The sequence below is a fragment of the Liolophura sinensis genome, chromosome 10 (genome assembly GCF_032854445.1).
Source record: "Liolophura sinensis isolate JHLJ2023 chromosome 10, CUHK_Ljap_v2, whole genome shotgun sequence".
NCBI lineage: Eukaryota > Metazoa > Mollusca > Polyplacophora > Chitonida > Chitonidae > Liolophura > Liolophura sinensis.
In genome coordinates, this window is record NC_088304.1 from 30,412,861 (window position 1) to 30,426,839 (window position 13,979).

The 13,979-nt window shown below is 37.9% G+C and overlaps 1 protein-coding gene across 1 annotated transcript; it reads right to left on the bottom strand.

Annotated features, from left to right (window-relative positions):
• Positions 1 to 2,534: 2,534 nt before the first annotated feature.
• On the bottom strand, positions 2,535 to 4,729 carry LOC135477098 (mucin-2-like). Its single transcript, XM_064757252.1, has 2 exons — positions 4,627 to 4,729; positions 2,535 to 3,466 (listed from the first exon to the last, which is right to left on the bottom strand). The coding sequence occupies exons 1-2, from the start codon at positions 4,727 to 4,729 to the stop codon at positions 2,535 to 2,537; spliced, it is 1,035 nt and encodes a 344-aa protein (XP_064613322.1).
• Positions 4,730 to 13,979: the final 9,250 nt, after the last annotated feature.

Here is a 13,979-nt window from a genome sequence, read left to right on the forward strand (position 1 = left end):
AATAATTACCCTAAAACACATTCAGCCCTCTTTATAGATGTAGCTAGATGTGTAACTTGTGGTTGTGTAGATTTCTTGACTCCTGACATAGGGAAGGAATGGATGAGACAAATGCCGATGAGGGAGTCAGTTAGCATTAAGATCCTGACTATGAGAAGGAATGGATGAGACAAATGCTGAGGAGGAGGTCAGTTAGCATGGAAATCTTGATAAAGAGAAGGAATGAATGAGACAAATGCTGAAGATGGAGTCAGTTAACATTGACCATGAAGACAAAGAGAAGGAATGAATGAGACAAATGCTGAGGGGGAGTCAGTTAGCATGGATCTCCTGACTATGAGAAGGAATGGATGAGACAAATACTGAGGACGGAGTCAGTTAGGATGGAGATCTTGATAAAGAAGGAATAAATGAGACAAATGCTGAGGAGGGAGTCAGTTAGCATGGAGCTCCTGACAAAGAGAAGGAATGGATGTGACAAATGTTGAGGAGGGAATCAGTTAGCATGGAGCTTCTGACAAAGAGAAGGCATGGATGAGACAAATGTTGCGGAGGGAGTCAGTTAGCATAGAGAGTGCTGATTAATTTGTCGAATCTTATCTAGGTTTGTACATTTATGGAAACGAACAAGAGTTTCTCTCCCGTCGATTATTTAAAAAGATATACGTCTCTAATTTAGATATTGTTACGCTGATGCTATGGATGGTAATATCCGTAAAGCCTTTCATATGTTGTTAACATATATCCACGAGATGCTTATGCTAGACCGTGAACTAACATCGACGAATTCAGTCTGCCTCACAAAACATTCCTCTTTAAACTCAAGATTTCACCATCAAGCGCCTCCATTTCAAGACTCTTAAATTTTACGAAACATAAATGTCAATCTTTACCATTTATTTTTTTATTTTTAGACGATTGTGATGTTAATTTTGTTAATGAAACGGCATGAAGTGTCATTAATACTAAAGGAAAATATTGTAACACTCGTTCGAAACCAGAAACCAGCAAAGATTCAAGGTTTATTCTGATTAATGGGAGATAACTCTCATATTATCTTTCATGGTACAAGATCTCCACTGTCTTCCTGTCGATAAAAACAGATTGTGGATATTTCAACATTTAATGTTTATCTCGATTGATGGGAGATAACTCTTGAGCGCGAAATCGCTCATGAAGACTCGAACGTCTTATTAACCCTTCTGACCGAATCCTTTTGTGGGTTTCATGGAGGAGAGCTGGCCTTTGATCACTCAAATCTCGTGCTCAAATCCACATCAGTTGTGGCTTACACTCTTTGTCAGGTACATGCTGACTTTACGATATTAATAAACAAACAAATTAATTAAATAGTACAACAACGCTTTCCTATAAAGTTCTCTCCATAAGTTTTAAATGGATCAATTTTTGTGGTAAATTATAATTATCAGAGGTCTATTTAAAATAATCCCAGAACTAAGAACTACTTTCAATAATGCGAATTGCAAATAGCCGTTAATATGCAGCATAGACAAATTATTTTATGGACTTGCGCATCCTACCATGAAAGACTCTGAAAATATAAGAAATGCATGGCTTGGAAAGACAAACAAAAATGCAATGCCATGTGATCCACCTGTTTTAAAATATTCAGGCTTGCATTTGATTGATTTATTTGATTGGTGTTTTACGCCGTACTCAAGAATATTTCACTTATACGACGGCGGTCAGCCTTATGGTGGGAGGAAACCGGACATAGTCCGGGGAAAACCCACGACCATCCGCAGGTTGACGACAGACCTTCCCACGTACGGATTAAGGGATGCATTTTATAACGGTAATGTGACAGTTCAGGGCTATGTAAGATATTGTCCGGCTAATAAGTCCTTTAAAGGATACTGTTGAATAGAAGTGACAATTTTGTGGTTGATAGAGCTTTAAATATATTTCATTTATATTTGTCAGATGCGCGCTAGCGCAGGGTAATGACCCAGAAGTCCAGCTCATGTTGGCTTCCTCTCCGGCCGTACGTGAGAAGGTCTGCCAGCAACCTGGGGATGGTATGGGTTTTCCCCGGGCTTTGCTCGGTTTCCTTCCATTGAGTCTAAGCCAACCAAATTATTTATGATTGATGTCCACTTTGGATATTAATTATTGTTTGACACGAGCGAGAAGAAGATGTCTGAACAGTAATCCGTAAGGAACAGTAACGATGGTTTTGTATTTATTGTTATACTGGCCACTATAAAAAAGCACTGCAGTTTACGCACGTAAACTTCGTGTTGACAAAGTTGTAAAATCTCATTGTAATATCCATAACTCACTTTCAGTGACGTGCACCAAGTTGTAAAATCCAAGAGATTCACTTTTTTCTGATATTTTCGTGAACATATCCACAAAAAAAGCACAGCCATCATTTTCCCCTATATGCTGTGGATTCGGATGAAACTGTCCGGTAATGAAAGACGTTGTAGAATAAGCGTACAGTGACCTCAAACACTTTTCCTCTCCTTGTTTTCAACAAACAATGTCCACAAAGTTTAGGCTACAAGACATCAACCAGTTGCCTCAGGTTCCTCGACCTCTTGTGGACCAGCTAAAGGATCCACATGTGCAGGCTGAACCTTGCCTTTACGGCTCGCATCTGCAATCGCCGCCCGCCCCGCGGCTTTAAGAGCCAGGCCAGAACTTTGACCCTCCGCCGTAGACCCACCCTTAACTTCTGCACCCGGCGTAGGGCCCTCGGTCTCCTCTACTTCCACCTCCTCCGTTACCCCAGCTTCCTCTGGTCCTGACGTGGGATCGGTCTCCTCGATTTCGGGGGCCTCCGTGACTTCCGCTTCTTCACCTGCTCCAGGTGTGGGTTCCGTCTCCTCAGCTTCCACACCTTCTGTTACCTCAGGTTCTGTAGTCAGAGGTTCCGTTGTTCTTGTTGTAGGCGGGGTTGTTGTAGGCGTTGGTGTTGTGACGGATATATTCGCTACGGTTACTGGCATAGCGCCCTTTGTGGTACTTGGTGGACTTCCTTTGCTATCCACTGCACTACCACTCTTTGATGGGACGCTGGTTGCAGCGGTGGGTTTTATCGTGCTAACTTTCACTGAGACTGAGTTATTCTCAGCGATGACTTTTGGCGATTTATTCTTTACAGCAACTTGGGGGATGCTCTTTGCCAATACCCCTTTGGAAGACTTTACCTGTGTTGTAGATCTATTGGAAGGACCGGTGCTAGACGCTGGGTTTGCCGTGGTTGCCTCATCAACAGAGACCCGAATTGGAGCAGGGCTCGTCCTAGCTTTTAATGTTGGTTTCTGGTTTTCTCTGAGGTCAGGTGCAGGTGTATCATTTACTATTGCAACTGTAGCTAGGCTTGTGGCTCGGTTCTGAGAGGAAGGTTCAGTAGCTGGTAAGGGCGCAGGGGATGCTACCTTCAATGTAGGGATGGTCGGAGCTTGGTTTTGCTTAGTACCAGGGCTTTGACCTGCATCTGTGTAGATAAAACAATGTATGTAAAAATATGGAACACGTGGAAGCTACCACACATATTTAGGCACGGTTAAACGTATAGTTTTTCTAAGGAACAATCTGTTGTAAAAATACAAGGTGTGTTCATTTATGTTTTTTTGGATCAGTCGAGGGTCCTAGGGGGCTAGCACACCAGCACGGCGCAAAGACATAGGAGCCTCCCACCAATACGGTCGTTGCATGGTTTCCTCTCCGGCCGTACGTGGGAAGGTCGGTCAAGAACCTGCGGATGGTCATGGGTTTACCCCAATCTCTGCAAGGTTTCCTTTTACCATAATGCTGGCCGCCGTTGTATAAGTGAAATATTTGTGAATACGGCGTAAAACGCCAATCAAATAAATAAATCAAATCGGACAACCGACGTCAGAGTCTTTTAGCTATTTTTTCTCTGAATTGTTTTGTTGTCTCTTAGCCTGAAGAGTACCTAGTAAATTCATATCCATTTCAGATAATTGCAGGGGCTGAGCACTGACTCTACAATAAGTATATCCACTTGAGATTTCATGGTAGTCATTTTTGAATTTCCTTTGCTGACACCAATGCTTAAATCAAAGCTCGCGCACTAGTTCCCTTCCATAAATATCTGTATTTGTAAAATTTTTAAGAAATAAGCAAGAATTTTAGGGAAAACTTAGGCAGCTTGTGTTTCTCCTGAAATGTTGCCACAGTTTTCAGTGACAATATAGTTTTTTATGCTGTGCATTTCATGACAAAGGAACGCTGTTGCTCAATCGAATGTTGCAAACTTTAATCACGTGTCATAATGTTCTGAATGTGATCAATTAAAATTAGAAATTCTGTAATTTTCAGTGAGAAAATATTTTCAAATTAAATGAATCCATCTTTAAATCGTAATGCATGTCAATAGCAACTTTTGCATAGTGGAATAAAAAAAAGTGTGGAGATATGCTAGAATACAAGGCACGTGGCATATTTGATATAAATAGTTGGTATGAAACACCAATGTGTTGTTTTTTTTTTGTTCTTTTTACGACGATATTAAAATCTCATTCTGAGTGAAAATGTGACACTTTTTGCTAATTTAGAACGGGTAAATAAAACCAGCCTCGTGCTGTGTGTCAAAAACCTCTTTGTACAACAGTCGGTGATTGATCTACTTACGTCTTTTGTGGACGTACACCGGTCGTATGACTCGACAGGTCACATGACCTAAAACTGCCAGCCCGACAGCCAGAACAAAGAGCATCTCTTTGTGAGTCGTCATGATCAAACTGGAATGGAAGAAAAACGAAACAGTACATGTCAGTCGTTATGTGAAAAATTCAGACAATGGCAGTGTGATAGCTGGCAAATGGCTACCTGTAACCGATGGAAATACGGCCTCCTTGTCAGTTTACCTGAGGGTGTTATACTAACTCTTCATTTAAATGGTTAAATACCAGTACCCCCTAGCATCATGTCTTTAGTAGCAATGGGTAAAATAGATGCTATTATCTGATACTAGTAGTTACTTATTAGACATCATTAGTTTACAATTAGCGATTAAGTTGAGAAATAATGGAAACGGGCCAGTACAAACATTTGTGGTACCATCCGTAGCTCATACGTCAGCTTACTGTGCAATATCGGGTAACAAGGCATGTACATGTGGCGATCACACGTAGCTGGGCAACTATACCAAAAGTACCAATGTACATAAACACCTCATTAAAAGACTCGAAAAAGTGAAAACAAGAGCTTCATAGCTAATCATGAGTGGGACTTGACTGCTAACAGTCTCACCCGCACTCCCAATCATGTTCATTCTGGCGCAAAAGTTTAAGCCATCTTAGCTGTTTTTGTTCTGTTCTGAACAGGCATATTTAATTGTTTTGTTGTCTGTTTTTTTTTTTCTTGTATTCATACGTCGCTGTTTTTTTTTTTTTTTTGGTGTGTGGGCTGGAGCTAATATGCTCATATGTCATGTATTTCTGTCACTAACATATTTCTCAGTGATTTATTGGCGGTTTCCATGCAGTCTTTTTTTTAACAAAGTTAATTATACTGTTAAACACTTCCTACTTCCGTCTCCTTTTTATAGGCTTACCATCGTAATCTCTAATTTTATGTGATTTCTTAATTCTTGGTTATTGATTGACCAGGGTCTTCATGATCGTTTTTAGTTCCGCTTAACCCGGGTCTATGGGCCGTACATACAGCGTGTTGAATTAGGATCAGCTGGATCAACTGAGATACATGTGTTATTATCGACAACTTATATCCTAGCAGGGTATAACGTTTAAATACTGATTTCACTCAGTCGCCTATTGCGTCTGTCCTACATCATTAAAAACTATCGCTTCTTCTCTTTGTATAATTCCGTCCTATCTTCGTACTTTTTATACTTTCTTAGTTACTTATTGAAAAGGAACGTCCTTATCGGTTGGCGGTTGCTATACGAATTTCTGTTTCGACGCATAGATTCAAAATCAGTGGAGGCAACTGAAATTGTTCTTGTCACTGTTGATCCGGAACGTCCATCTTGGTTGATGGCTAGTATACGAATGTCGACGCCTAGACCCTGAGTAATTCTGATACCAACATTTTAACCGTGTTTGTTTTGCCGGGGCACGCTCCAATAGACACATAAACAAATAATAAAGAAGTAAACATATAAATCCATAAATGTGAATTCGATTCAACGGAAGCTAACAGTGTATAATTTTGATAGCTATCTCTCTAATAACTGATATAACTGCAGTAATAGCCTTAAGATTCAGTTGTATTTACTTTTTCAAAGAATTCTGTGACATGCTGCAAACGATTATCAATACACTGTTTTGAAGTTTGATAGACAATATTATTCTTTACTTCCGCTGCCTGATTTGTGATTTGGGTCCACTTGCACTAATGGCGTACGTATATATTATTTGTATGTCAATGAATGGGTATGTTTTACGACGTATCCATGACGGGTTTTTACCGGTGGTTTTGCCTGGGGAAGGGCAAAGATTAATGAGATTATGATGGACTGATGAGCAGCGGACTTGTTTTTCACAGTTTACAAATCCTGGTGAACACCGTTAGGGAGTGAACGAAGGTCCTTTATTTCCTTTCTGACTCACCTCCTTACGGAATTCACTTCTGTTTATGTGACAGGCTTTGGTTAGTGTATTTTGTTTGTTTTCTGTAATTAGATGCTATCCCTGTCAATTAACACTGGTGATGATCATCAATAATCTATTAAGGTTGACATTTTAAAAACTATTTTCCAGAACATCACAAAACACGATTCGTGAATGTCACTTTCATGAACTTTTAAATATTTCATTTTAGTAAATTTGGTAAAACAGGTAATGCCATTTACAAAACGGTCACTAGAGATAAGTTTCTTTATATATTTCAATCAGCACAATTCTCTTATGGACAAATATGAACAACGTGTCCTGCCTCATTATTGTGAAACCCGGATGGTGCAAAACAGCATCATGAGCCATCAATTAATCAATAAAGAAGTGAATAAGACAATTTTAAAAAACTATAAAACCATCTGATCTTTACTTTCACCACAAATCACTAAGGTTAAAAAGAAAGTAATGGGAAAACATAAACAATTGGGCCTTAAATACCGTGCATTAGGTTTTCAGCTTTCATTTCATGCTCAAAACATGATCTGGAGTTTACATATATAATCTACACTCAAATGGTACATGTGAAAAATGGTTCTAAAGTCTGATGTAAGCAAACATATGTATCTCAGAGGCGCTTAGCTTGTCTTTAATTGAGAGCCGTTTTTTTCTGCTTTAGCGGAATTTGTCAGGCACTGAAAATAGCTAGCTCTATCATTTTAGGAAAACTTTTTTAGTGAAAACAAGTTTGTTCAGAATAAACACTCACCGTGAAGAATTCTGTCTGCCAAGACATTTAATTCTAAACTGATTACCCATTGTGGCGGTGGCGAATGTGATTTTTAAAGTAGTTGAAAATCTCAACAGAATGTCTTTGTTGAAGCATTTTTTACTGAGAGTTCTGTAATTTTGTTTATTTTTATTTTTTACTTTTTTTATTTGGTATTTTATTTTTATCTGGCACGGAACATTGCGTTTTTACGTGCTCCTAGGGAGGTCTACCTGTTAATGTCTTTAATTTCAGTATATTTTAATCCCCGTTAATGTGTTCATCTCAGCACATTTCAATCCATATTAATATAAATGCTTTAGGATATCTCAGTAAATGTTAACGTGTTCAGTTTATCCCAACATCTCAATCGCTGTAAATGTTCTCATCTCAACATATTTCAATCGCTGCAAATGTGTTCATTACAACATATTTTAATCGCTGTCCATACGTTCACCTCAGCATCTTTGAAATCGGTGTTAATGCGATCATCTCAGCATATTTCAGTCATTGCTATAATGTGTTTATCTCAACAAATTCCAATTACTATTAATGTCCATATTTCAGGACATATAAACCCTTTCTGAAGTGTTTATATCGGAATACTTCAAAAAGGCTAATGTGTTTCATCTTAACATATTTTCATCACTGCTTCGCCTAGGACAAAAAAAATGTGCTGGTGGTGCAAATCAAAAATACATCAGTAAAGATTAACTAATCAAAAGTGACTCTGTACTATGTTAATGTGATTGTGTGTTAAATGTGACGAGAGAATAGCATTTTGAGTGATCCTAGATCAGGAACGTCTAATAAATTGTAGTTAACATCACTGATTTTTTCCCCCTGATTCTGTGCTAGGGGGCGTGTAATTTGCTACTATTTATACATTTACATGAACAGTTATAATGAAACCCTAACAGAGGTAAATTGAAAAGAGGCTGTATTTCACAGGTTACGTGTGGCCATTTTCCAGCTATCACACTGTCGTCACTGCTCTGGTTTTTCTCTCTCTGCTGTACGTCTTAATTACATTATATATATTTTTGCATAAACCAGGATTCTGCTGGTGGATTAAGCATCCCCGAGGACTGGTCCCGTTGCATTGTTTTAATGTGATTGTACGTTAAATGTGATGACAACACCACATTTTAAGTAATTCTAGACCAGTGACCAGTTTAATAAATCGCAATTAACGTCGTCATTTTTTTTACCTAATTCTGATTAAGAAATGGTGCTAGGGGGCGAGTAATTTGCTACTTTTTATGCAGTTACATGAACAATTAGAATAAACTCTAACTGATGTAAGTTGACAAGGGGTTGTATTTCACCGGTTACGTGTGATCATTTGCCAGCTATCACACTGTCGTCGTAGCTCTGGTTTTTGTCTCTATGTCGTACATCTGAATCATACAATAAATAAGTGAGAGAGTGAGTGAGTGAGTGATTGAATTTGAACATTTGCCCTTTTTTCAAGCCCAATCGGGGATGATACACGCCACACTGCAGTCTCATAAATAAGAAGTTCAATATAATATGCATAATATTTTGTCCATATCAAAGAAGTAATGATGTTTTTTTAATTTTATTTTCATAAAATAATGACATTTATTTATTCATATCATCGAAATAATGACATTTTTAGATGGTATTTTTGCACAGGTATTTTACGGTAAAAAATCCATAAAAAACCGTGAATTGTTATTATAGTACAGATGATGTATTTTAGCCCACATCATTTGCAGTTGAAGGTGTCTCACCCTGGAATACTGGGTTACATACATATATTACGTTAAAATACTTTACTTACTGTAAAGTTTTATAGTATGCCGTTGATAAGATGGGAAGATATCAAGACAAAGTTTATATTATAAATCTAACAAAATAATCAAGAAGCTGTTTATGCACATAAGTTTGTCATCTTACTGTAGCGTTGCAGAGAATAATGACAGTGTATATAGATCAAAGTGCTCACGTTCTCGCTGAGTATATGATATGCTCATATTCAAGGTAATGGTGTCGTAGCGAGTGTGATTTATAGCCCACTTCCCCTGTGAGCGCCAGACGCATCTACTCAACATAACTCATCTTTTTTCTTGTAAACGAGTGGGTTGAAATATAGACCTTTTTTCACCAAACGTTTGCCAACCATAATTTTTTTGTGTATGTGTTTTATTTGATTTACTGCTGTCTGGACACTGTTTATGACAAAGATATTCCGTTTCTCGTTTGAAATTTGGTATACGGGCGTCATGTGGGTCTACGTGGAAAAATGATTTTAAACAAACGGAGCGACGGTGGTATCTTAACTGTAAAAAGATTATACTATGACATAAACTAATTTTCATATAACCTAGTTGTTGTTGCATTATATACGGATCAGTGACATGCCTTCCTGATTCCGGATTTCTACCAAATCTATATGAAAATTTGTCCTGACTTTGCAGATTGTAAATCTGCGACACGGTTGGGAGTAATGTCAGAAGCCGCTCTCGGAAGAAAGTAAAACCAGTCAGTATATAAATCAACAGGTGAAATACGATTTTTTTGCTACAAACAGACATGTGGCAACATGTCTTTTATGTTGGACAAATGTTAATCATATTTTCAATGGGCGAGTGCCAAGCATCTGTAACGCTGTTGATATAAGCGTTTTGTTTGTTGTTTTTTAACCAATGCAATCAATCAAAGTACTTCCAATTTCTGGTGTAATTTATTCATATTCAATATGCATCGCTGATGGATTTTAAATCACCGGAAATTCCGATGACTATGGAAAACACTACTGACCAGTGGAGGTTTAAATGTCTGTATATGTAATTACTGTACATATATGATCAATGTTTGACCTTTTACATGTACATTATATGCGTATATTTATCGTTAATATATATCAGGTGAAAAGAAATAAACGGCTACCATTATATCGTATGCACGCAAATTTAATACCAAAACAAAAGCTCAATGCCTTTCATCTAGCTAATAATGACATGCACGGATTTCCATTAGCTTTAAGATCAACAAACATCAACCCGATGTAAGAACAATACGAGAAGATCAAAAAACATAAAAAGACGCTCAAACCATAATACAGGTAACTATTAGCATGTATACAAATGACCTGTCACGAAACAGGAACAAACACTTTGTGTCAACCAAGACTGTCTGCAGAGACTGACGAGTCTGTCGTGTGTGCTTCCTGTGATACATATCATGTATTGGGACAAACTGATTCATGTAGTGTACGTGAGCAAAGTGATATATAAAATACGTGGGCAGAGTGATAATGTAATGTGCGTTTTGCAAGTAAGTTTTGAAATTTACCACATTTGACTCTCAGATTTCTAACCACAAAGCTGGATCAGTGTCTATGTCATATGTTACTTGTGACCCTTTGTCACCTATCAGACCGTCGTCGCTGCTCTCGTTTTACTCTCTATGCTGTACGTCTTAAATTACATGTGTGGAACGCAAAGTTCGTTTACCCGACGTAAACCACGTTAAAGGGTCGTTCAAATTCAATAAGATATACCACCTCAATCATCTCCCAAACTGTCTGTGTTCGATTAAGACAGACACTAAGATGAGAGTAGCGATAACAGTGTGATAGATGGCAAATGGTCATACGTAACCGTAAACCTCGTGTCTGGACGCTTTTTTCCACAAATCCGTTCTAATTTCTTAATTTATATACTTTCTAGACCTTTGGTGGTTTGTGTTGAGCGTAGACTTGGAATTTGGCCTTGTGACTATTGGTCCGGAACGTCCATTTTGGTTGACAGCTGGAATACGAATGTTCGCACCTAGTCTCTGAGTATTTCTACTACAAATATCTCAGTCGTGCCACCGCGGCCTGCTTCGATAAAAATAAATGAACAAATTTATAAAGAAGTAAACATATAAATCCATAAATGTGAATTCGACTCAACGGAAGCTAACAGGGTATAATTTTGATAGCTATCACTCTAACAACTGATATAACTGCAGTAATAGCCAGTTTCAGTTGTATTCAGTTGTATTTACGTTTTCAAAGAATTCTGTGACATGCTGCCACTGATTATCAATACACTGTTTTGAAATTTGATTGTCAGTATTATTCTTTACTTCCGCTGCCTGATTTGTGATTTGGGTCCACTTGCACTAATGGCGTACGTATATATTATTTGTATGTCAATGAATGGGTATGTTTTACGACGTATCCATGACGGGTTTTTACCGGTGGTTTTGCCTGGGGAAGGGCAAAGATTAATGAGATTATGATGGACTTTAGATGAACATGTTTGCTTGATGAAGCGCGGACTTGTTTTTCACACTGTTTACAAATCCTGGTTAACACCGTGGGCAGTGAGTGAACAAAAGCCGTTTATTTCCCATCCTTTGCTGAATCCACCTCTGTTTCTGATATGCTTTGGATTATGCATTTTTACTTACTTTCTATAATTAGATGATATACCTGTCAATTAACACCTGTCAGTTAACACCGGTCATGTTGATATCACGAATAATCACTTGAGGCTGACGTTTGAAAGACTGTTTTCTAGAGAATCACAAAACACTGTTCGTGAATGTTTTTTAAACTGTAACCCATGAGGGGGCCTCCGTGGCTCAGTCGTTTAGCGCGCTAGCGCAGCGTAATGACCCAGGAGCCTCTCACCAATGCAGTCGGTGTGAGCTCAAGTCCAGCTCATGCTGGCTTCCTCTCCGGCCGTAAGTGGGAAGGTTTGGTCGTGGGTTTCCCCCGGATTGTGCCCGGTTTTCACCTGGCCGTCGTCGTATAAGTGAAATATTCTTGAGTACGGCGTAAAACACAAATCAAATAAATAAATAAATGTAACCCATGATATTTTTACAAGCCTTAGAATGTCTGATTTTGGTAACATTAATGTAGTTTACAACAGAGTTAATGGAAATAAGTTTTTTTAATTGATTTCTATCAGGGTTGTTTTCTTGTGGGCAAATATGAGCGGCGTGTTCTGCCAGTTCTTGTGAAACCCGGATGATTCAAGAAAGAACTCATTTTGAAAGCACTCGATGACCTATAAATTACTTAATAAGGTGGCGAAGAAGACAATTTTTAAAAATTACAAAACAGTCTGGACTTTGCCTTTACCACAAATCACCAAGATAAAACCAACAAAGTAAGTAATAAGAAAACATATGAAATTCAGACTTGTACCGTTCAGTTCGTGTTCAGTACATGAACTGGAGTTCATATATATATAATCTATATTCAAATAGAACATGTGAAAAATGGTTCTAAAGTCTGAGGTAAGCAGACATATGTATCTCAGAGGCGCTTAGCTTGTCTTTAATTGGGAGCATTTTTGGAAAATATAGCGAAAATTTGCTAGGCACTAAAAATAGCTAGCTCTATCATTTTTGGAAAACTTTTTAAGCGTAAACAAGTTTGTTGAGAACAAACACTCACCGTGAAGAATTCTGTCTGCCATGACGTATAGTTTTGAACAGATTACCCATTGTGGCGGTGGCGAATGTGATTTTTAAAGTAGTTGAAAATCTCGACAGAATGTCTTTGTTCAAGCATTTGTTGCTGAGAATCCTGTAATTTACTTTATTTTTTAGTTTTATTTTACTTTCTAGTATTTGGCATTATATTTTTTATTTCGCACGGAACATTGCGTTTCAAACTTGTGGATAAATGCCAACAGATTTATATGTGCCAGCATATTTTAATCACTGTTAAAGTATTAATCAGCACATTTCAGTCGCTGCTACTATGGTTATCTCAGCCTATCTCAATATCTGTTAACGTGTTCATTTTATCTCAGTATCTCAATTGATGGTAATGTGTTCATCTCACCATATTTCAATCGCTGTACGTGTTTTTATCTTCATCGTATTTATTCGATTTATTTGATTGGTGTTTTACGCCGTACTCAAGAATATTCCTCTTATACAACGGCAGCCAGCATCATTGTGAGAGGAAACCGGGCAGAGCCAGGGGGAAACCCACGACCATCCGCTTGTTTTCGCCAGATCTTCCCACGTACAGCCGGAGAGGAAGCCAGCATGAGCTGTACTTGTACTTGAACTTAAAGCAACCGCATTGGTGAGAGGCTCCTGGGTCATCAGCATATTTTAAATCGCTGTTAATGTGTTCATCTTAGCATATTTCAATAGCTGTACATGTTTTCGTCTCAGTATATTTCAATAGCTGTGAATGTCTTCATCGCAGCATATATTAAATCGATTTTAATGTGATCATCTCGGCATATTTCAATCGATGTTAACGTGTTTATCTCTGCATACTTCAATGGCTGTTCATCTGTTTGTCTCAACATCTTTCAGTTACTATTAATATCCATATTTAAGGATATATTAATCCATTCTCAAATGTTTATTTCAGCATTTCTCACTCACTGTTATTTCAGAATATATGAATTATTTCTGAAATGTTTATCCGGGCACATCTAAAGAAGGCTAATGTGATTGATCTCAACATATTTTAATCACTGCTTCGCCTTGGACAAGAAGAGTGCGCTGGTGGCTCAAATCAGAAATACATGTACATGTACGTAATGTTAACATCAGTAAAGATTAACCAATCAAAAGTGTCTTAAAATAAAAAGTTCGATACAATATACATAATATGTCGTCCATATGAATGAAGTAATGATATT